General features: G+C 45.7%; 1 protein-coding gene across 1 annotated transcript in view; it reads right to left on the bottom strand.

The window, feature by feature from the left end:
* shroom3 (shroom family member 3) overlaps positions 1 to 25164 on the bottom strand; it is a 93795-nt gene that overhangs the window by 24631 nt on the left and 44000 nt on the right. Inside the window, exons 2-12 of the mRNA XM_071205072.1 lie at positions 12769 to 12894; positions 7380 to 7583; positions 5910 to 6229; positions 5592 to 5820; positions 3834 to 3889; positions 3279 to 3723; positions 2786 to 3064; positions 1956 to 2349; positions 1700 to 1833; positions 1458 to 1607; positions 234 to 724 (exon numbers count right to left, since the gene is read on the bottom strand). Coding sequence (XP_071061173.1) covers positions 234 to 724; positions 1458 to 1607; positions 1700 to 1833; positions 1956 to 2349; positions 2786 to 3064; positions 3279 to 3723; positions 3834 to 3889; positions 5592 to 5820; positions 5910 to 6229; positions 7380 to 7583; positions 12769 to 12812 — 2746 coding nt within the window. The 5' untranslated portion in view covers positions 12813 to 12894. The remainder of the gene's footprint in view (positions 1 to 233; positions 725 to 1457; positions 1608 to 1699; positions 1834 to 1955; positions 2350 to 2785; positions 3065 to 3278; positions 3724 to 3833; positions 3890 to 5591; positions 5821 to 5909; positions 6230 to 7379; positions 7584 to 12768; positions 12895 to 25164) is intronic.

The raw sequence follows: 25164 nt of genomic DNA, 5'->3' as shown, positions 1-25164 counted from the left end.
ACTGATGTGAACTCTTAGCAAGCCTGATTTAGCAGGACAAGTATATCATTTCTGGAAACCAAACGCTTGACTCATCATCATTACTTTTTAACCAACGTGTGGCTAGTTTGTGCAAAAACCTAGCTACGTTTCTGACAATGCAACAGATAACTATATGCCTCTCTAAGCCAAGCCCCTAGCGTGTTGTCAACACCGTGAGGCATGTCGAGCAAGAGTTACTCTGCTTCACTTACCTCCTCCACGCCTGAAGAGGGCAGCAGTCTCAGCATCTGAAACCCCGACCTCGTTCATGTTCTCTGGCTCCGAGTATGATCGCTTCTTTTGGTCTAAATTCAGACGTTTGCGGCCGCAGATTCTCGTCAGACCAGGAGGACCAACGGGCGGGACATTGGGGAGGGCAGGCGGGCTCGGGCCTCCAGTCTCCGGGCTGACCACATGCCGCTCCTTCGGAGTGTGAAGGGAAGTGACCAGGGGGAGCAGCTGTGGTGCCATGACGACACCCTGTGGTTTGGGCATGGTTTTTGGACCTTTCTTCTCCAGCGAGTGGTTCTTGGCAGAGACATGTTGAGTCTGCTCGGTGATAGAGGACGAGACGGGGGGAGGAGCTGTGGGAGGGGGAGCCGGAGGAGCTGTAGGGCTGATTGAAGAGCTCAGGTCTCTCCTTCTGAAGGAGGTGGAACCCAGGACCTTAGACTGGGCATCTTTCAAAGAGTCCCTGTAAGATCTGATAGAGACATGTTTCCTGTGTGAGACTCATGGTACTGGTTAGAATAATCTGACCTGTAGGAGGACCCTGACCTGGAGGAGGACCCTGACCTGTAGGAGGACCCTGACCTGTAGGAGGACTCTGACCTGTAGGAGGACTCTGACCTGTAGGAGGACCCTGACCTGTAGGAGGACCCTGACCTGTAGGAGGACTCTGACCTGTAGGAGGACCCTGACCTGTAGGAGGACCCTGACCTGTAGGAGGACCCTGACCTGTTGAAGGACTCTGAGCAGTTAAAGGACCCTGACCTGTAGGAGGACCCTGACCTGTAGGAGGACCCTGACCTGTAGGAGGACCCTGACCTGGAGGAGGACCCTGACCTGTAGGAGGACCCTGACCTGTAGGAGGACCCTGACCTGTAGGAGGACTCTGACCTGGAGGAGGACCCTGACCTGTAGGAGGACCCTGACCTGTAGGAGGACTCTGACCTGTAGGAGGACCCTGACCTGTAGGAGGACCCTGACCTGTTGAAGGACTCTGAGCAGTTAAAGGACCCTGACCTGTAGGAGGACCCTGACCTGTTGAAGGACCCTGACCTGTAGGAGGACCCTGACCTGTAGGAGGACCCTGACCTGTAGGAGGACCCTGACCTGTTGAAGGACTCTGAGCAGTTGAAGGACTCTGACCTGTAGGAGGACTCTTACTTTTTTGGTGATGCAAACTAAAGGCCTCTGATCTGTGTAAGACTGACCTCTTGAAGGACGTGTCCCCCATGGGGCCCAGTAGGTCCTGGATGTCCTGTGTGCAGGGGAATTCCTTACTGCTGTCGACCTCTCTGGACTCAACAAGCTGGAAGGTGCTGCGGCTCCTCTGGAGGGCTGAGCTGGGATCTGCTGGGGTCCTACATGGTAGGGTGGGAACTCGTCATAAATGGTTACTAATACGTATTGTGATAAATGATAGTAACTATATCTATATAGTTGTATCAGTTACCTGTATTTCGGGTGTTCACAGCTGCCTCCTCTGTAGCTCAGAGTCCGGTGGGCTTTAGTCCTGCTGTTGCTTCTCTCCAGCATATTTCTGAGGTCATCTGGTCCACATGGGGAGTTACGACCCTTCTCAGTCATCTAATTCAAAATCATAAACAATCAAGCAGTGAAACAGTGTCACAGCCAACAAGGGCCAAGCACTTCCAATCAGAGAGGAGTTGCGCTGAATTGGTGACCGCATCACAGCTGGGTGGAGTTACCCTCCGATGTGAGGCGTTGTCCTGTGCCGTGGTGGTGCTGTGACTGCGCTGCTTCCCGGTGCGGTCCCGACACTCAAAGCGACTGACCTTCTCCAGGACAGAGAGGCTGCGTACAGGTCCCTGGCTGCCATCGCCAACGCTGCTGTTGCCATGGCTACCTGCAGAGATGACACTGTTGGGGCTAGAGCCTCGCTGGACCTCAGCAAGGGCGACCTCCAGACGGGTCAGTGGGTGTTCTCTGTCTTTGTCCTGCTCTCGGTGGTCCCAGTCACTGAGGTCACTGAGGTGGGGGGGGCAGGAGAGGGGAGAAGGTGTGTGGGTAGGAAGAACCTGTCCCTGTGCGAGCCTAGGTGATGTCACTGGCTCTGAAAGAGTACTGGTCTGGTCCATTGATCTGTAGGGCGATAGGAAGAAACCATTGAGGAAAAGTACAGGAGGGAAAATCATTTCTGATATTTATTGATTTTGCCTGATACAAAACATACGAGCATTGAATGAACAACACAGCCATTAACCGTCAGGTCGCGGCTGTTATAGATAGACATGTGTTGAACACAGGGTGTGCTAGTGTGTTGTTGTGGCTGTATCTGGCTGCGGTGCCTAGCAGCATGATGTTAGTGCATGAGTTTAATGAAAAAAAAAGCCTCTCCAATGGTTAAAAGATTACAATCCTTGAGCATGCTTTTGGTTTTCTGCAAAGATATCTCAATGTGGAAGCCTCCTATGGACCACGTTGAAGTAGTCTAACTAGAATTCTGACCTAAAGAAGTCTGGCAGATCAATGAAGGACTCTGGTTTCAGTCACCAAAAGTAATTCCTCAATACTTGACCTTCTCCTGTCTCCCCTCGACTGGACAGGTATGCAGGGGTCCCTCCATTCTTCTGAGGATGGAGCCCTGTGTCCAGCGGCCGATTGGATGTGGGGAATATTGAAATCCTGGTTCTCTTCCTGGAACACTAAGCTGTGGGGTCTCTTGCTTGTTTGAACTTGGGACCCTTGGAAGCTTTGACCATGAGGTCCCTGGCGGGTTGTGTGTTCCTCTGATGGATCTCTGGCTGTTTTCATGCAGGGTCTGTCGAGTTCAGAGTAAGACTCTTCCTGGTGAGGCCTGATAAAGGTAGAAGACTGAGTTAGCATTATAGAATAGAATATTATAGAATCGGAAACACCAACAAATAGCATGAAGTTGTGCATTTAGCAATTATTTTATTTAAGTATGACTCTTGGGAACGAACTACACACTAAGCTACACAACTGCTACAGCTACTGGTAGGAAGTAATGACACGAAAAGCACAGCTTTTTGTCAAAAGTATAGCATTACCTGTCTGCCTGTTGTGCTGGAGGCCTGGGAAGAGTGCAGGGAGCTGTGGACGAAGGGGGGTAGGAGTACAGTAAAGAAGAAGGGTTGTTTTGGTATCCGTTTGCTGTAGCTGATATCCTTCTTTCCTCCCGTCCCTCGGTTGTTCCTTCCTCTCTCCCCTCGATGCCCTGCTGCTGCTGGGTGGGGGCAGGGTAGCCTCCCAAGGAGCCTGGCCCCTGGATAGGACTGGGTATCTTTGCATTGAGGGGCTGATGTTGGGGGACATGGTCTATCCCTGTGGGCACAAAGAGCTGGGGGCCGGGGCCTGCATGTCCAGAGGTAGGGCCAGGACAGGAGGGGGGGCTGGGAAAGCCTCCGCCCTGCCGGGGCTTTATGGTGGGGCTGCTCTCCGGACTCTTCTCTATCACGGTGTGGAGCTGGCCCTCGGCCCCGTACGAGCATTTCGCTGCAACCAGAGGAACCGAGTCAGTGATGTTGGGGGTCATTCAGGGGAAGAAGAGCAACCTTTAGCAGATTCAAAAAGTGTACCATCATGGAGATAGAATTGATATCTACCTGCACTTGATGCTACAGGGCCACTGGAGTGGTGCCAGGAACCTTTCTGCAGAGACCTGAACACAATATATAAAACACAATTCATTATAGTGGAAGTTCATTTTACACAAGTATTTTACAACAACAATTTATACTAACTGTTTTATATCATATTGTACCTTACAGGGCAATTCTATAATGTATCGTGTCATAGTGGATCGTAGAGAATGGTAACATAGCCCAGCATATTGCATTGTGTTGCATTGATTTGATCCAAATGCATTTAATCAGAGCATTTTATTGCAGATTCTATCTATTGTATAGTTTTATAGGATAGCAGCATGTTGTTGCGAGATGTTTCTTATCGTATCATGATATCCTAATTGTATCATAGTGTAATGTGTTAATATCATTGTATCATATATTGCATGTTTACTGTACTTTAGCATAATAGGCTATGTAATGTATCTTAGAATATTTCATAATGTATTCAATTGTACAAGTCATTTCCTTGTCATTTACAGAGGTTGTTGTTTGTTTAAAGGTGGGGTAGGTAAGTTTGAGAAACCGGCTCGAGATACACTTGTTGTTATATCCCATGGAATGCTCTTAACGTCCCGATAGCAATGAATATCTGAAGTGCTTTGACAAAAAATCCATAAAAACATAATCTGTGGAAGCCGTGGTTCTGTAACAAGCACGACCAATCATCTGAGCCGGCTAAAGTAACTGGATGGCCTACCTGCCTGTCAGCCTTCCATCTGTGCACACACTTATCTCATGCCCTCATTGGTCACGTGCGCGTTCGTGTGTGTTGGAGGAGGGGCTCTGTGAGGAAGTGGCAGATGTTTTCCGGCTGTGTATTTTCTAATTCTAGCGCACTCCAGCTGGTTTCTCCAAAATTACCCCCACCTTTAACTAGTACTTTACAAACACCTGTATTTTTTACTCTACTACTTAACTTATATCACCTGGTCAATACAAAAAGATATATAAAAACCGTCACATTATTAGCCCATCAGCTATGATGCACATCATTTATAAATACAAGAATAAAATAATGAGTTGATTTTACTGTAAATGAATTAATACCTATTTAACTTAAAGGGGACCTATCATGCAAAATGCACTCTTGTACATCTTTCATACATGAATGTGTGTCCCCGGTGTGTCAGAACACACAACCCTCTCTCTTTTCCTCCGTACCCAAATCTCTAAAAAGGGGCTGTAACGGATCTGACACAGACTGATGCTGACGTCAGAACGGGGTGCTCCGCCTATATGGACAACTCTCCACCTATCAGGGGAATGAGAGGTTGCGTGGCATGGTAACAGCATGGTAACAGCATGGTAACAGCATGGTAACAGCATGGTAACATGACGCTCGTGCCTCGCCCCCCTGCAAAGGTCAGCTGCAGCTCATTTGCCACAGAATCAGCCCTTGCAAAAACAGGGCTGGAAAAGAGCAAATAGAGCGAAATGAGGCATGGCTAAAATGCATGATCTGTTTGGTATTTTGAAAAAACTTCACAGACATGTTTTATATAGGTATGGCCCTACAATATATGTTTCAAATATAGCATGATAGTCCACTTTAAGAGACAGGGTAGCCCAGCTTCATATCTGCATGTCTGGAAGCTTAAATGGATGTAAAACTCATTTTGGAAGGCGAATGACTGAAGTTGGGGCGGACATTGTGCTCTTCATTACAGGCTCAGCACCATTGTTTTGATGAGAGTGCTGTTGGAGGAGAATGGATATCCCTCTGATGTGACTGACCGTAGTGAGCGGGCGTGATCCAGACTGGACCAGGAGTTGGGTCTCTCGTGGTTCCTGATGGCTGCGTAGCTATCGCTGCGCATCGGTGGAGCTGGCGCCCCCTTCAAGTTCTCGTATGAGCAGCGGCTGGCTGAGGGGCCCCATATTGGCCCCACACTGTGTCTTTGTGATGCCGGTACACCCCCACTGCTGCTGCCACTGCTGCTGCTGCCACGGTAACAGACCCCACCTAAAGCACCGAGAACACAAAGAGAAGAAATGATGTCATCAGATAACAATTAGAACATCCCAAAACTATTCCTGAAACAGGAAGTTCACCTTGTTGCTCTCTGCTGTGCCCCGGCCTCGCTTCTCCCTCGCCTCTGGAATCTCTGTTGCTTAGCAATGCGGTGGAGGTGGAGCTCAGCTGGTGTTCGTGGCCCCTCTGGACGTCATACACCGTCTGGGCGTAGCACACGTCCGCCTGCTGCATCTCTCCACCTCTTCTCTCTCTCTGAAGGACCGTCTCGAGAGAATACGAGCGCTCCGGGCTGAAGGAAGGCGTGGAGGCCAGGTACTCTGGGATGCTGGAGCTGGTGGAGAAGGAGGAGTAGGCCGAGTCTCGCTTGCTGTGCAGGTGGTCGATGCTGTTGGAGGACCTGGAACATGACGAGAGATTCCATTTCAAGTCATGACATTGAGATATCTCCAGCTCTGAAGCAAACGTCAAATGGCTGGTGAAGCTGGACTTTGTATTTTCAGAAGGCAACCGGTTCATTATCCAAAAGCTTAATGCATCGTACTAATAAAGCTCCCATGGTCCTTTCATTCTTTCCTGTAGTGTCTCAGCGGTGAATTGGGAAATGGGTTGAATAATAATGAATACATACTTGAATAATTGTGATGTCATATGTTTCTGTATGGTTGTTGCTTTATGTTTTAAGGCTTAATGTGGGCGGGGGTTGTCAGTGGAGCAGCGATGACCCCCAATCATAAAACCTTTAACTAAGTATGACTGGTGAAAGCTTCAACACCAACTTTAGTTACAAGAACAATGTCCCCTTAAACAATAACGTTCCTATACAGAAAAGAACATTGTCAATTAAAGGGAAAGTGTTTCCTCCCAGATGACGTTGGGTTTCACCGTCCTGCTGCATATGTGTGATAAAGAAGACAGGATGGATGGATGAAACAACAATGGATTTCACCCATGATACCAGTATTTAAGTGTGAAAAAGCAGTCAACGTTCACTTATTCTAATTTACGCCTGTAACTAAAATAATGTAACAAAAAATATTTTAAGCCAAACCAGGACCTATGTACGTATGTTACCTATGAACCTATGTTAGCTATGTTACCTATGAACCTATGTTAGCTATGAACCTATGTACCTATGAACCTATGTTACCTATGAACCTATGAACCTATGTACGTATGTTACCTATGTACGTATGTTAGCTATGAACCTATGTACCTATGAACCTATGTTACCTATGAACCTATGTACCTATGTTAGCTATGTTAGCTATGAACCTATGTACCTATGTTACCTATGTACGTATGTTACCTATGAACCTATGTTAGCTATGAACCTATGTTAGCTATGTACGTATGTTAGCTATGAACCTATGTTAGCTATGTTAGCTATGAACCTATGTTAGCTATGTACGTATGTTAGCTATGAACCAAGCAAGTAGTTGCGTCTCCTCAACATTAGATAATAGAGGCGCTTTTCTGTCTCAGCTAAGTCAGACAGAAGCTGTGCTCTGTACTTCCAGACGGTCAGGCGGTAACAGCTGGGGGGGCACCTGGCAGAGGAAAGCTGGTGGCAGGAGGAGTAGGCGGGGTGGGGTCCGCTGTTTGTGTGGTGGTTCTGAGCTCCGGGGTTAAGGTGAGCGGACTGGGGGGGGTCCAGGCTGTCCATGCTGCCCCTCGAGCTGTACTGGTCCGGACTCTTCCTCAGGGAGCTGCCGCCGGAGTCGTAGCCCCCGGACAGGTCTGTGGTGGAGGCACTGACACAGAGACACAACATTACTCCTTCAGAAGGAGACTCAGAAAAGCTCTGGCAATGGGAATGTTGCTAAGTTACCACACAGACTTAAAGGTCTCCTATTATGCTAGTTTTAGGCATATGTAATAGGTGTCAGATATATACAAATGTATACAAAACATGTCTAAGAACAGATCACTCGTTCTAGCCGTGCCTCATAGCCCTCTGCTTCAGCCCTGATAGAGAAGTGCAGGTGTGGGGTCCTTAGCTTTAAGAAGAGAAAGAGGGGTAGTGGGAGCTTGTGCCTGCTGGTCAGAAACTCAGCTAAATGCTGCCGTGATGAAACGCCATGTTCAAGACCTCATCGAGAATGATCTCTGAAACAGGATGCAGCTCAAACGCTTTTCTCTCTCAGGTTTACCACAAGGTGACCTCCTTTCTAGATCCTGCACACTCTCTCCAGCACAGGTTAGCTCGGAGTGTTAGCCATGCCTGCTAATGTAAACAAAGACCATATTACTTCCAAAACACGTCGCACATTGTTTCTGAAACAGCAACGTTTCTGATAGGGCCGTGGGCGTAAAGCCAGCACACATTTTAGTGATGTCGTCAAGACCGCAGCAAATCTGGATCCGCTCCGTTGTAGCCCAGTTCTTTAAGACTTGGGTACGGAGGAAAAGAGAGAGGGTTGTATTTTCTGACACAAAGGGGACACATATTTATGTATAAAAGACATAACAAAAAAAGTGCATTTTACACGATAGGAGACCTTTAACCTGAAACACAACTGTGCTCACTAAGGCCGACGGTAACATGCTGATATTTAGCAGGTCAACTCCTATATCCACATCGCTCAGTTCGGCATGGTAATTACGTTTTACACTCACATTAACATTCATCATCAGCGCTAAGCACAGCGTACAGGTTAGGCTGATGGGCAAGTCAACAGTACTTGACTTTTGCATATTATGGTATGTATTTGTTGATAATCATCTCAATGTTAATGATAATCTGTACTGCTTTGGAAATAAAGGTTTCCAATAAAGCTTATTTAAAACGTAGAGTGAATTGAAATACTCAGAAAATACTATTAAACAGTTTTGCTTACGTTTAATTTCTTAATCTATGCAATGAATGAAATCAAGAGGGGGTCCTGCTGCAGTGTTTAGTTTAGTGTGTAAATATTCATGCAGACAGGTAACAGGTTGGAACAGGTCAGATTGGCGTCGTAACAATTCCAATTAAATAAAAGAAAAAAGAAATTAGGAATATTTGATACTAACAAGATAAATGATGTAACCACTCGCATGTTTCAAAAGGACGAAAAGTCTGTGATTTTCTGCTGAATCTGCTGGAATTTTAATGTGTGTGTGTGTGTGTGCACGTCACAGTTTGACCCACCAAGTCCTTCAACCGAACACAATGCAATTACTGGAAAGTGGACAGTCTCCGTCTTCACCAGTGTCTCATGTCTCCACTCTGTACTCCCTGTCTCTCTTTCTACTTTCTGTTTCCTAACTTCTGTTAAAGCAGAGCTGCAGAAAGGTCCCCACAAACCTTTTATTAAAATCCCCACTTTACTAACATGACACGGCATTCAACAGTGTGTGTGTGGGGAGATGTTGTCATGGGAGACCGGGAGGTGGGGGGAAGGGCATGCCCCTTACTGCAGGCATCCACGTCAATGCCCTATCACACACACACACACACACACACACTTTTATTTTCTCTTCACTGCTGTTTAAAATAGATAGTGGTGTAACTCCTGCTGAAGCGGCTCTGCTTCACACACAACACTAAATAATGATATGTTTTACCCAACAGTAAGATGACGTCGAAAACCATTGTCAAAACCTTCCAAAAATGTCCTCTCTCCCAGGAAGTTCCTTACTTTCTGAAACAGTCCTCTCTTTCCCAAAGATATCCTCACTTTCCAAAAAAAGACCCATTTCCAAAAAGACCCTCTCATTCTGAAAATGTTCTTTTCCCAAAGAATTTCAATCACATATTGTGAGGCGTAATGTCAAATCTTGGGGTCAGTGTTGGTACAAACAGATAGTTTCACTTCAGAATGAAATCACAGCGTGTGCACAGACAGTCAGATGTCAAAGGTCACATCATACCACAGACAGACAGCAGCTGAGAGCTCCTCACATTGATCCGTCATTATCGTGTTAACGGCGGTAATTAATTTTTTGAATTAATTGCGTTAAAATATTTAACGCATTTAACGCATGTGCAGAATGGCCCGCCCCATACGTGCCACCAGTGGCAGCGCCAGGATATGGCTGGGGTAGGCTACACCCATACCAAGAAATGGCTTAGCTCCACCATGAGACATGATGTTAAAGTAAGCTAAATAAAGTCTGCCAACTCGCGCGGAGTAAATTGCACAGACAGCAGTTAGTAAGATTGATTTCAGTAGCCACGGTTTTGAAAACTTTTGTCACGGAGTGATCGTCTTCTCAATAGAACATCTTTGATAACGGCGTGGTGTTGTTGCAGGAAGTCCCGACGGAGAATACTTTTGCTGTAGTACAGGGCAGAGCCATATAATACTAATAATATGGCTCTGGTACAGGGGTGCACATAACTGGTACGCAGGTTATGTGCTTAATCTGAAATGCATACCGTCACTTGTGTCACAAAGCGCATTTGCGTACCGACGTACTTGTGAAGCTTTTCCAGAAGGCGGTTCGATCACCGGACGACAGAGTCGGTCTCCGTGTGCACATACAGGGCTGCTGTTAACGTCGGTCTGTACAACGGAACTATGCCAACCGGCTGCGGAGGGAGACTCCCCCCCTTCACTGGAGAACTGCGCTAAAACAGCTGATCACAACGTTCACACTCTAGGCTTGTTTGAGACACATTGCGGCTTGCCTCGAAAGTAGACGAGAGTAGCCGATCGCAGCCGGGGGAGGTGTCAAAAAGCTCGTCTTAAGTCGGACAGCTCGGACTCGGAGTCGGCTTGACTGGCTGGGTTTGCAATGGCGGAAATTCCATTTGACCCACTGTAGACAAAGGTGATCTCCATTGCTTTATATAGGTTTGTTAATTCAGTCATGATGATGAACCACACCAGTGACTGGGTTCCATAATTAGAAATGCTCCTCCCTCTTAATGTTTGCAAACTGATAGGTGGACAGGCTACAAATGATCAGTCCTTCAGATCCGCACACATGAAGCTTCATGAGCATGAATTGAACAAACCTGCTGCTGTGTTAATTCTTTAGCTGCCACTTTAAGCTTTATGATGTGTACAACATGGATGTCATTTGATTTAATCTTGCCATTTTAAATGATGTATTCAATAAATAAGGTTAAACCAAATCATTACATTACAATAGATTTTATTTTAATGATTTGGTTTAACTTAAAGAGAAACTTTATTGTTATTGCACATATTACAGGTACTGAGACAACGAAATGCAGTTTAGCTTCTAACCAGGTGCAACAAGCAGTGAAGTGGAAAGTAATGTACACAATCTACAGAATAACATATAGAATGAATTGAATGATGAATAAACAGTGGGGTATGAATACACTAGATATCAGCCTGAGAGCAGTATGAACAGTGGGGTATGAATACACTAGATATCAGCCTGAGAGCAGTATGAACAGTGTGGATGAATATATAAAGTATGAAAACGGTAAGCAGTATAGTATAAAAGATATAGATATTAATTTCATGATGATAAACATTGTGGAACAAAGATGAAAAATGGGAATGGATGTGGCGACGTAAAACTGACACAAAACAACAACAAACTTTTGCCAGCCAATGGGAGAGCTTCATCAGCAGCACGTGGTAAAACCCACCAATGAGCGCTCAGCTCGAGATACCAGCGAGCCGTTTCCCATCAAGCATTTCGCTTCCGCAGCTCGTGGAGAGCAACTGCACCACCTCGCCTCGCTCTCAAGGCTGCGGGCGTCTTTGTCCCGCGAGATTTCAAAGTCTCATGTGGGACAAAATGACTAACCATCATGCAACGCACTAGCAAGACGTTGATCGCAACTGCGCAGGTCTGCGCAGGTCTTGCTTGTCTCAAACAAGCCTACTCTGTGGTCACGAAGTACTCCACTAGCCGCCCCCCTCTGTCGACTTTCCTGAAGTACTCCCCGTTGATAGAAATCAACACGTAATGAATTAAGACCCCACGGTTTGATGATTGATAGGTGTGTGGGTTGTCTTTCATTTTGACATGCAGAAAAATGTTATAATAAACATAGATACTGTGTTAAATGGATATATCCGCCTTCTTTCATTTATCTTTCCATTCCCACAACAATACACATAAATAAATGGCATATTTTGGACATAGTTCGAATGGTGATTAATCATGATTAATTAATTTTTAAACTGTGATTAATCTGATTACAAATTGTAATCGTTTGACAGCCCTAGTATATACATTTCAAATGGAAACACTGTGCATGTTCAGTAAAAGACTAAATCATCTGCGTGGGTAAGAGTAACCGTGATGAGACACTGGCAACGTCTTTAAATGCACACTGTGTTTGTGAGATCACAGTTAAACCTAATTCCAGAACACCAGAAGGCTTCTCATGACTTGCTTGTCAACGTTTTCTTGTGCAGTCAAGAACTGTTTCTCCTGCGGGCGACAGTAAAACACATGGAGCACCATGGCAACGGTACCAACAAGTTCAAAACACCTGCAGAGATCATTCATAGGTCTTTGAGCTAGGAGCATTGATATAAGGTGTGACGTGAATGTGAAAACAAGGAGACATGTCGTATCTTTCAAGACCGTAACTCAAACTGTTCTTGGGGGAAATATCTGGGTTGCATGGTTTCCATATTCACATCAGTGTCATTTAACATATGTTGTTCTTAAAATGGATCTTTGTTATTGAATTTAAGCAGTTTTTGTATATTGATCTTGTGTTTTATATACAATTGGGATTTTTTTATATTATTTAGGTGGAAGTTTTAAATAATCCCAATGGGTTTTTTGCCTCATCCGGCACTATTTATCATGTATTATCTGTTATGTATGTGTATTTTTAAATGGTGCAAAACCATTAAATACAAAATAAAAAAATACAAAAGGCTGCTGTCTCTATTTGGCCCTGATTTTGACAGATTGACCTCTGGTAGCTACACAGCTAGCAAGAGCTCTACCAAGGGCCCTAACGATGGATATGCATTGTCGAAGTGGTCTGTTTTAGACATGTAGACAGACCTGGCGTGGTAGTTGTGGTGCCAGGCGCTGCTCACGGTGTCCATCCCGCCCCGGTCCACCTGCTGCGGACCCTCCCCCAGCTTCGTGGAGTGCCAGGAGTGAGGCCGAGACGCTGGCTCACTGCGTCTGAGAGAGGACACACAGAGAGAGGGTTTGTGTACACGCACTCCTTTACTTCCTACAACTCGAGGAAAGTGTATGGCTAGCGGGGACGAACACCATCACACAGTCAGCCATGACATAAACAGCTCTGTGTCATTTTCTGTTCCACCATCGGCACATGACGCGAGAGAAGAGCCTCATGTGAGCGTGCACACATTACTAAATGAAAGAAATCAACATAAGAGGAGAAATGCAAAAGAGCCATAAAGGAATAGTGTCTTTTTGGGAAGATTGATTAACAAATCATCACACCCCCATATCTGTACATCTGCAGCCGAGCCAGCGCCAGCTACGATCAGTATGTTTCAACAAAATAAGAAAACACTGGATTTAACGGAAAAAAGCCACCAGGCCAAGAAAGAAGAAGCACATGTGCGGAGGGATCCGTTTCTGGAACAAGTCGATGAGCACAGTCATGGTTTCTATCTTTGATCTAGTTTGTGTCCTTTCCTTCTTGCACAGATCCTCATTCAAAGAAAGTCTTTTTTTTAAAGCTCCGCCCAGAAAAAAGACAATTTCAACATTACAAATGTTGTCCTCACGCATGCAGGGCACGCACACACGGACACTTGACACACTGTTTTCTGTAAACCCAGACTCAATATGTCCTGAATGTTGTCTTGATAAAGTATAATGCCAGTTCACAGAGAAACAGTCCTATCATCCATTCTGTTCTTTCCACTTCCTCTTTGTCTTCAGTCAATGTGTTGCCATTGGTAAGCTGCGGTCACTGAAACTCAACACTGCACATAGTTCACATTGACAGCTCTCATGTGGCTCAAGGGCAGCATGAGAGCTTCTCTGACTGACGGTTCATGTCAATAGGGTGTTTGAGAAGAGTTGATTTACCTTCATGATAATCCAAAGAGAAATACAACATCTGTCCTCTGTAACAGCAATGTAATGTGATGTGAAGTGAAAAGTACTGTGTGTGAATGCCGCACATTGTGAAAAATATAAAGCAGCGGCCTCGCTGGCGCTGATATTCATTACATTGGTACATGTTTGTGTTTAGTTCAAATAAGAATATTTATGACCTCACCATCGTTATTTGAATGTGTTGTGATAAGAGAGACGTTGTGGTTACAATACTCTTCCCTCGTCTGATGTGAAATGTTCTGTATTTATCCACACAGATAAACAGGAAGAGATTGTATCTGAGTAAGTAGGAGACAGAGACATGTCTGCGGACAGCAGGAACCTGGGTACAGCCGGACGCGACTGGAATACCTCGACAAGTTATCATGGCTGTGACACGTGTGCACATATCCACCCTCTCTGGGGACTGGCCTGAAGACAGTGTGGTAACATTTGAGTTTTACCACGGAGTTTTAAATCAAAATATAATTTTTGAAACCTGGACGTCCTGACGCTGCATTCAGAAGCAACCAGGGTCCAACACATAGATATCCTTTCGGAGTCCGTATGTCATGTCTGAGTAATGAATGTCACATCCTGTCATAAATGTTTTGGCATATCAAAGTTAAAAATGTAGTTTGTTGTCCTAAATACATATCTCTTTCCAGTTATAATAAACCCCCAGTTTACTTGACTTGTCTTCCATTAACTGACCCCCACCCACACTGTGTGGAGCCACACTCTGCCTCTGATCCTTTCTGTTTTAAAGATTGTAAAAAAGCAGAAGAGGGTCAGGTAGTTGTTTTAGTTTGTGCTACAATATAAGTCCAGAATATTCAGTGTGCAATGAGTCCAAATGAAAAGGTTAGGACTAAAGTCAGACTCCATTTCGCCAGCAACCATTATAATTAGTTTGATCCAAGCCAACTGTTATGGATTGAGTTACAAAGACATCCTCAAACAGTTTTCTTTCTTGCACAAATACTAAAGCATAATGCACCAGTCTATTGTTAAGTTACTTACTTCTGAGTATTTATTATGTAAAATCTCTTTCTGCAAAACGTTTCTTGAACAGATCAAAGCTAATCCAGGCTTCCAACGTGTCTAAATGTCTTCTGTGTGCAGGTGCCCTGTTACCTGGAGGTGAACCGCAGGACTCTGGAGATGAGGCCGGTGGCCAGGACGCTGACGTTGGCCTCGGACGGGGATCGGCAGAGCGCCCCGTCAGACCGGCCCAGCTCCGCTTTCTTCTGCTTTTTCCGGAGCTTCCTGCGGTAGAACGCCTCCAGCAGTTCCATGGCTACAATTCAAATGACTCTTCTCTCCAGCTTCCTTCTTAGCTGTACTCTTCCTGTCAAATTGTTTCGTCTTCTTTTAGAAAATCCCAGAAAGTCCCATTTCCACACCCTTGAAATGGTACTGTTTGTTTGGTGCTTCCTTCTAGAAAGCTACAAGAAAATATATGTTGTCTGTGTCAACTGCACCAACCCAACAGCTCACATGATCTCCTGAGTCGAAGAGTACTTCCAAAAACCTTTTGTTCTCTCATGAAATTAGAATACTTGGATGCATAGTCCACTACACAACTTGGACCTTTATTTTCTTTGTTTGCGATATCTTTTCTTACCTTTGTGCTGTACTTTCCCTCTTTTAGACTTTAACCTAAGATACCCTACCTGCTTCTTCTCTGCTTTAACTCAATCAACTGTAGATGGAATTCACCCAAACACCTCTCTCTTTGTTAAACGTGTCCACATGCTGCAGTCCACTGTCAGCCAATCCTTTGAAAAATGTGCAACCCAGAGAAGAAAAATGGCCTATCTTCAGCTATTCCTCATTTCCATCAGAAGTCCTTTGCAGAGACTCTGCACTGCTGATCCGTCTCCACTGTCCTCTGATCTGTCTCTTTGCTGTTGCTCCAGTCTAGGGCTGCCTGGTCAAGTCGCGTTGCATTGGTCCCTGAGCTCGTTAAGCAAACGGAGCAATTAGAAGTCATTAGGCTGTATGATAAAAGCATGAAGTAAACATCCTTGGACTGGCTTGTTCTGGATGGTAGCTGTTGATACAGTGTGTGAGCGAGGGACATTCAGAGTCTGAAGAGAGAGAGAGGGAGGACGGGTACAAGATAGTGAGAAAGAAGGAGTAGCAAGAAAGGGAGGGGAGATGGAGGGAGATAAGAGTTGTTAGGGAGAAGATACTGTGGAATGAAGCAACTGAAAGATTTTCAGAGACATGCGGAAATAGGGAGAGAGGTAAAGGAATGGGAAGAGAGGAAAGACAGGAGGACGAGAGAAATGGAAATCCACAATATCTTCTTTCCTGTCGAACAGTCTAAAAATAAAAATAAAACAGAGAATAGCTTGAGGAAGTGCAAGTGCAAAGAGAGATAGAGTTTGTGAACAGAGGACAGCTGAGCAGAGCCGCGGGGGGGAACATGTCCCATGATGCAGCGTGTGCTCCACACCGAACAATGAACTGACTCTTATTTATTGTTAGATTGTCACTGCAAGACTGGAGCCCAAAACACAAGAACACACATGATGTCAGAAGATAGGAATCACTGACCAGTGGTGGGGAAATCCAGCAAAGGACTTTCTTAATGGTTCCTTACTTTGAAAAGTGATTATTTGGAAGGATATTTCCCTTCAATGCAACTTGACAACTATCAGATGGATGGCCAGGACATTTGCTACAGACACACTAGAAAGTAAATGCTAGTGACTTTGATGATACTCAAGCTGTCCTCTGGCAGCATCAGGTCAACGTTTCAATACGTCCAATATAACGAAAGACATTCCCATCATCCTTAGTTGACTTGTATGTGCTAACTAGCTAATGCTAGCATGTAGCTCAGAGCATCGCCTAGTGCTGCTTGCCTCGTTATGGAATCTTCATTTTCTTTCAATATTAAAAACGAGCTGAAACCAGTAACCTTTAAAAACTAAAATGACTAAATGTTTTCGGTCCTCGCGGTGAAACAGTCCCTACTCAAAGACCTCTGGTAACTTCTCAAGGATCTCTGGAACTCGCTCTGGACTCCACTTTCCTTAAGGAATATTTTCATCACTTCTACAACCCACTGAAGGACTCGATGCTTCCTCAAGAACATCTTTCATTCACCAACGGTAAAGGAGTCTGTGAGGACAACTATGATTTATTCGAGGACTACTGGACCTTCCTGGGGAGATCTCAAGGTCCCTGGAATCAACGCAAAAACCCTAAGCTTTCTCGAAGACCAGTGCATTTTCTCGTAATGTCTTTGGACCTCTGTTACAACATCTGGTAGCCTTTTAAGGAACCCAGCATCTCTCCTGGGACCACTAAAGCCTCCTCAAAGACGGGTGGACCACCAGGACCACCTTTGAGTAGAACTAGAGATGAGACTTCATATATCAGTCAATACTCATTGTTGTGTCTCTGCAGATTTGTTAATATTATTTCTCTGTTTAGTTTATATTGTCAAGTCTGCGTCTGCTAACCCTTTTTGTTGTCTGCCATTTCCTGTTTTACTTTGTCATTTCCTTTCTCATTTCAGGTAGTTCGACTCCTACCTTGTCACTATGCTCACTGACCTGATTACCTGCCCCGCCCTTATTGTTTGCACCTGTAGAGTTCTTTGTATGTGTATATATTCTGTGTGTTCCCTGTGCCCAGTGCCAGATCGTTTTCGACTATTGTGTTGCCTGTCAGCCAGTTGTGTTCTGTGCTGCAGGAGATTTAGGTTAGCTTTTTTGAGAAGTCATTTGTGAGTTTGTGTATTTCCTTTTTAACCCTGAGAGCAGCGCTCGGCTCTCAGGCTCAACGCCTGCAGCAACAGGAGGAGGTCATGAAGGCCTTAAACCAGGGAGTGATGACCCTGACTAACAGCCAGAGTGAGTTTCGTGGCGCGGTTACGATGCAAATCAATCACCTGTCTGGCTCCATAATGTACTTACACGTTTGGATAGTGTGCCCGCCGCTCCTCCCGCCGTGGCTGCCCCAGCCCCAGAGACTACAGCTGATTTCCCCAGTGTTCAGGCGAGTCTGGTAACTGCAGTCCTTTCCTAACGCAGTGCGATCTACATGTTACCTGCCAGCCTGCTGCTTTCCCCAGCGATCTAGCCAAGGTGGCGTTCATTGTTTCCCACCTCACGGGAAGAGCGGAAGCCTGGGCTACGGCGGAGTGGGCACGGAAGTCTCCAGTGTGTAAATCACTACAACTATTCACGGAGACTATAAAAAACATCTTTGACCGAACCACACCGGGGAGAGAAGCTGCCAGAGCCCTGACACAGATCTCCCAGCAGAATCAGAGTGTGGCTGACTACGCCATTGATTTACGCACTTTGGCCACGGACAGTGGATGGAATGAAGACGCACTATATGATGTGTTTTTCAGCTGACTCAGTGACTGTGTGCGGGATCTTCTTGTTCCTCTTGATCTTCCGCCGGATTTGGACAGTATGATGTCCAAATGATCGCCTTGGCTATACGCACAGACACTCGGCTGCAAGAGCGACGGAGGGAGAAAGCCAGGAAAGCGCCACCTCCGCTAACTAAACGAGGAAGCTCACCTCCTGCACGATCTCCATGACAACCCGGATTTCGTACCCACTATCCCTCCTCTACCGTGAAACCTGCTTCGTGGAACACAGAAGAGGAACCCATGCAGCTCGGAAGGGCCAGGCTGTCTCCCGAGGAAAAGCAGCGGCGTCTCCGGGTGCGTTTATGTTTCTACTGTGGGAAGCAGGGACATTTCCTGGGAGCCTGCCCGTTAAAAGACGGGGCTCACCAGAAGACGGAGGGTGATGGTGAGCCGACTGACAACCGCAGATTTTCCTTCACGTTCCATGACCCAAGTTGAGGTTAGTAATAATGAGCACAGCATAGCTTTGAAAGTACTTGTAGATTCAGGGGCTGACGCTAATCTTATGGACTGGGGGTTAGCTAAACGTTTGAAAATTGCCTCCGTGCCATTGACTCAGACACTTGAGGCTCGCGCTCTTGACGGTACTCTCATGTGCAAAGTGACTCATAGAACCATGCCTCTTAAAATAACTATTGATCATGAACACGCAGAACATATGACTTTCCATCTGTTTGATTCTGCACAACATGCAGTCATTCTGGGCTATCCCTGGTTGTGCAAACATAACCCTCACATTGATTGGCGGACTGGTAAAGTTTTGGGGTGGGGAAGCGAATGCTCTCATTCGTGTTTCAGGGGTAAAATTACTGAAACTATTAGAGAGCCCATAATAGACACTGACAGGGAAGATGAAAAGAACCAAGACTCAGACTTCCCCGACCTTTCGAACGTGCCCAGCTGCTACCGAGATCTCAAGGAGGTGTTCAATAAGACTAAAGCGACATTCCTTCCTCCTCACCGCACCTATGCCTGCGCCATCGATCTCCTGCCTGGGTCCCCCTTGCCCAAGGGAAGACTGTACTCTCTCTCAGCTCCAGAGAGAGAGTCTGAGGGAGTACATAGACAGCTCTCTCAAAACGGGTCTCTTCCGTCCCTCGTCATCTCCCGCTGGAGCTGGTTTTTTCTTCGTCGAGAAGAAAGATGGATCCCTGAGACCCTGCATCGACTACAGCCCCCTAAACGACATAACCATCAAGAATAGGTACCCCCTCCTGCTTATGGCCTCAGCGTTTGAACTTTTGAAAGGAGCTAGAGTTTTTTCAAAACTTGACCTGCGTAACGCTTACCACTTGGTGAGGATACGGGAGGGGGACGAGTGGAAGACTGGTTTTAACACTCCAAGCGGACATTATGAGTATCTGGTAATGCCTTTTGGTTTAACAAACGCACCTGCCGTTTTTCAGGCTCTCATAAATGATGTGTTGAGGGAGTTTTTGAATCATTTTGTTTTTGTCTATCTTGATGATATTTAGATTTGTTCCCGTGATGAAGATTCACACGTTCCGCATGTTCGCCAAGTATTACAAAAGTTGTTGGACAATCAACTTTATGTTAAGGCTGAAAAATGTGAGTTCCATGTTAGTTCCACTGCGTTTCTGGGTTTCCTCCTGGCTCCTGACCAGATAATGATGGATCCTGCTAAAGTGAGCGCTGTGGCTGATTGGCCCACACCCTCTTCCAGGAAAAAAAGTCCAACAGTTCCTTGGATTTGCTAACTTCTACAGGAAGTTTGTTAGGAATTTTAGTGCTATTGCCGCACCTATGCATGTACTCACCTCTCCTTCTGTTCAGTTTGTGTGGACCCCACAGGCAGACCAGGCCTTCCAGAAGTTAAAAAAAGTTTTCACAACAGCTCCAATACTTACCATCCCGGATTCCCAACGGCAGTTCACGGTGGAGGTGGATGCCTCCAACGAGGGCATCGGGGCAGTCCTCTCACAGAGGGCAGAGAAAGACAGTAAGCTCCATCCATGTGCCTACCTTTCACGTAAGTTGACTGCTGCTGAAAGAAACTATGATGTAGGCAATAGAGAGTTATTAGCCGTGAAGGTAGCACTGGATGAGTGGAGGCACTGGCTAGAGGGGGCAAAACAGCCATTTATTGTGTGGACAGACCACAACAATTTGGAGTACATACGCAAGGCTAAGAGGTTAAACTCCAGACAGGCACGATGGACCTTATTTTTCAATTGGTTTAACTTCACTCTCTCCTACCGTCCTGGCTCACAGAACACCAATTAGCGTTATCCAGGCTTTTTGACCCAGAGGCTCTTTCCAAGGAGACCGAATCCATTTTACTGCCCACTCAGGTGATAGGAGGGGTGACAGGGCCAAATGAGGCTAAGGTAAATCAAGCTTTAGAGGGAAAAACTGTACCCAGCGGTAGTCCCCCTAACCACCTCTTTGTTCCCCCATCTGTCCGCTCTGATGTGATTCACTGGGCTCACACATCTGTATTAACATGTCATCCAGGTATCAGATGAACTATGTACATGATAAAGCAAAGGTTTTGGTGGCCTAAAATGGAGAAGGAGGTTACTGTAGCAGCCTGCACTACCTGTGCTCGGAATAAGACCTCTACCCAGTCTCCTATGGGTCTACTGCAACCATGGTCTGACATCTCGCTGGATTTTGTCACTGGACTGCCGCCCTCTGCAGGTAACACCACCATCTGCACTGTTGTTGACAGATTTACCAAAATGACTCACTTTATCCCCATGCCCAATTCACCCTCTGCTAAAGAGACAGCAGAAGGGCTCATCTCATGTTTTCAGGCTGCATGGATTTCCTCGAGATGTGGTGTCAGACCGTGGGCCGCAGTTCGTTTCCCAGTTTTGGAAGGAATTCTGCAGCCTGATAGGAGCCACTCCCAGCCTCACATCTGGTTACTACCCACAGGCTAATGGTCAATCAGAGAGGATCAACCAGGAACTGGAGACGTGTTTACGGTGTCTGGTGTCCCAGAATCCCACAACTTGGAGCAAGCAGCTGATATGGGTGGAGTATGCCCACAACACCCAAACTACATCTGCCACGGGTCTCTCCCCTTTTCACTGCGCCTATGGTTACCAACCTCCTCTTTTTCCAGAAGTAGAGAAGGAAGTGACTGTACCGTCAGCACATGCCCTGGTGAGGCGGTGTCGCAGAGTCTGGGCAGGAGCTCGCCAGGTTCTCCTGAAGAGTGCTGCTCGCATGAAGAGGGCAGCAGATCGACATCGTCGTCCGACACCTGCCTACAGACCCGGGCAGAAGGTTTGGCTATCTACAAGAGATCTGCCCCTGTGTGTGGCCTCCAGGAAGCTGGCTCCGAGGTTTGTGGGTCCGTTTCCCATAACTAAAGTTGTTAACCCGGTGGCTGTTTGCCTGCGCCTGCCCAGGTCCCTGAGAGTCCATCCGACCTTTCATGTTGCCAAAGTCAAACCGGTTCGGGAGAGTCGTTTGGTTCCTCCATCCAAGCCCCCTCCTCCACCCCGGATGTTAGACGGCGGTCTGATCTACGACGTCAAGAAACTGTATAGCAGTCAGGAAGAGAGGACGCGGCCGACAGTTCCTTGTAGACTGGAAAGGATACGGTCCAGAACATCGGTCGTGTGTACCAGCATTTTAGACCCTCCAGAAAAACGCGATTCTGCGATCGCAGAATTTACCGTATAATCAGCAAAATGGCGCAGATTTGTAAAAGTCCGCATATTTATCAAAAGGCTGCATAATCCCCGCATTTTTCCACACAAAGTTGAGAAAAAAAAAAAGTTAACTCCTCTTGACGTGAAGTGATGATGTTGACGCGACGTCATCAGCTCGCGCATCACAGAAGGTAGACAACACCGTAGAGTGAACGTGTGGAGCTCACACCAAGAAAACACCAAGATGAAAAAATCTAATCCATCTCATTTACCGACGAACATTTCTGCTAAAGACCGGGCAAAGCAGTTCCCCGATGTCTTGCACGAAAGTGGGGGGAAACTATTCTGCACCCCTTGCAACTGTGTTGGAGCATAAGAGAAAATCCACGGTGACGACCCACTTTGATTCATTCAAACATTCCAAAATGCTTTCTGCTGCTGCGGACAAGAAAGCCAAACAACTCACGTTCACCGAGGCATCGACCTCCAAAACCCTTTCGAGGGCTACAAGAAACGAGGTGAGTAGCCTACAAGATTGAAGCTGGTCAGATAACGAACGAGTAAATGAAAACAGAATGAGGCGGAGAAGTGTGTGTGTGTGTGTGTGTGTGTGTGTGCGCGTGTGCGTGTGTGTGTGTGTGAGAGAGAGAGAGTGTGATTAAAATAGCCCAATTGCTTTTACAATAAATACACATTGAATGTGTTTAATTGAATAGTAAAGGGGTTTAACGTTAGTGGCAGGTTGTGTGTGAGAGAGAATAAATAAATAAGACAGTCCAATATTTATTTTTTCCGCATATTTCGCAACTTTCCGCACATTTCGCAACTCCCCGCAATTTCACCGCATAAAATCACATAAAACCCCGCATGTTTGATCGCATAATTAAGGAGTGTGTGTGTGTGTGTGTGTGTGTGTGTGTGTGTGTGTGTGTGTGTGTGTGCGTGTGTGTGTGTGTGGGAACCTTATCTGTTGCCTTGGGAAACTGTTCCTCAAGAATAATAATCTCTTAGATCTGCTCTGAACCAAAATGGGAGAGAGTAGGTGGGCTAGAGTGGATACTGGGGACACTCCACATGTTTGTGAGACTATGCCAATAGCTTTCCTCTGTGCAGGGGCGGACTGGCCATTGGCAATACCGAGAGTTTTCCCGGTGGGCCGGTGCTGTGCGTAGGGCCGGAGGGTCAAACAAAAAAAAATTAAATATATTTTTTAAATTTTATAATTTTTTGCTTACCGGCCCACATTTGTAAGTGTTCCGGCCACTCCCTGGAGGCCCAGCCCAGCCCAGTGGGGTGTGGGCTGGGCCGTTTTGATAGGCTACCTATGTTCTATCTATCAGATAGTTTCACTTTCACACATCAGGCCCGTAGCAGCTGTCACTGCACAGTGAACGATCAGGAGTGAGTGACTGAGAGACCTAGCTGGCAGTTGCTTACAGATGGATAAACAAGCTCCAAAGCGTAAAGACGTTTTTGTATAGTTTGTGTATACAGTAGGGGTGTAACGGTTCACAAACATTTCGGTTTGGTACGTACCTCGGTTTTTAGGTCACGGTTCGGTACGTTTTCGGTACAGCAGAAAAAATTATCACAAAACATAAAATATTTGTTTTTTTTAATTATTATTAAACTGTGAATAATGTATTCACTCAAATAAATACAACATATAATAAAATAAACATTAAGGTGCAGCATTTCGGTGAACTGAAATAATCTGTATTTGAACTTTACTGTACTAGTACTCACAAAACATAAACTATTAGTTTTGGGTTTTTAATTATTATTAAACTGTGAATATTCATTCAAATAAATACAAAATATAATATAATAAACATTAAGGTTCAGCATTTTGAAATAATCTGTATTTGAACTGTACTGTACTAGTACCTAAGCAGCCAGTTTGACATTAGGACTTGCTTGTCATTGTATTTTCCTGTTTTTTTAAAGAAAGATGAACTTGTCCACATTGCTTTCCGAAAGGGCAGATCTGCTGGCACTAGCAATGTCTCCTGCTGTGGAGAACACCCTCTCGCTAGGGACAGAGGTAGCAGATACAGCCAGGTAGCGCTTTGCTACCATGGCAACATAAGGATATTTGGCGTTTGTAATAGCTTTGGCTCGGTCTGAACTTTTTGCGAGTGGTGGAGGCTTAAAGAGCCTGTGACAGCATCCCAACAACTGTTGTGCAATGAAATATTGGGCTACTAGTCATCTCGAACCGTCAGTTTAAAAAAGAAAAAGCGATACCGCTCCGTTAAATATCAATAATTTCGAACATCGCGGGGAAATTCCTTCGACTCATTTTGAAGTTTTGGGGGAAGCCGGAAGTGACGTCAATGCGGGAACGCTTCGAGAGCCAAACGCGGACAAAGTGTGTTGTCATGCGTAGAGATGGTGAATTACTGAGATTAGGCACGTTAATAACGCTGTAATGAAGTTGACTACAGTATATTCATATTTGTCAGTGCTTTCATGTCAATTCGGCGACATAAACATAAATGATCGTGGTGAAGATGATGATTACATTAGGATTAAAAATCGGTAGTGAGAGCTGCTGAATTTCCTCCCGTCGGATGTGATATAAAAACAAATCGATTATTTTTGTAGTTGTAAACTCAAGTGGATGAAACTACATTTATTAGTGCTTTCATGTCAATTCGGCGAACATATGATACATTACATGATCGTGAGGATGATGATTAAAAATCGTTTGTTTGTGCCGGTCTGCATCTCCTGATGAGAAAACAAACCGATGCTTTTTGTAGTTGAACACCAACATGGATTAAACGTGTGGTTTTTTTACCAGAATGTTTGGGAAATTAATGGATAAAATGCACGGATTATTATCATTATTATTCCCACTCCGATCGGGACACTAGGTCCACCGTTTCCCCGCAGCGAGGCTCCCCCCGTTGACAGGTTACGTGGGCTGGGTGCAGTGGCGGACTGGCCATCGGGACGAATCCCGATGGGCCGGTACCGAAGTGGGCCGGTCGGATAAGTAACTAGCACATCCCCCATAGGCGGCGCGTGAGGCTCAGGTTTGGGAAGGCTAAATAACTTCTTTTACCTGACGCTGCCCGCCTCCGGCGTCTATAGAAAAGAGATCAACTCAGTGTGCGGAGTTTAAATCTCTCAAGTCATATTACAGGATAAAGGAAATACAGTTTAAACTGCCGTATGCAGAGAAGACGCCGACGTGTCGCACTTATCATTCATATTACATCATCAGTCAGATCATCGATCATATAATATCATAATATATCATATATTTCCTGATCTGAGTCAGCTTCTCCAGCGTCATCTGGCCGTGCAACACTCACAGTGTCACAGACTGGATGCAGA

This window comes from Pseudochaenichthys georgianus, chromosome 12, assembly GCF_902827115.2.
Source record: "Pseudochaenichthys georgianus chromosome 12, fPseGeo1.2, whole genome shotgun sequence".
In the NCBI taxonomy this organism is placed as follows: Eukaryota; Metazoa; Chordata; class Actinopteri; order Perciformes; family Channichthyidae; genus Pseudochaenichthys; species Pseudochaenichthys georgianus.
This window is presented reverse-complemented; position numbering and strand designations above follow the sequence as displayed.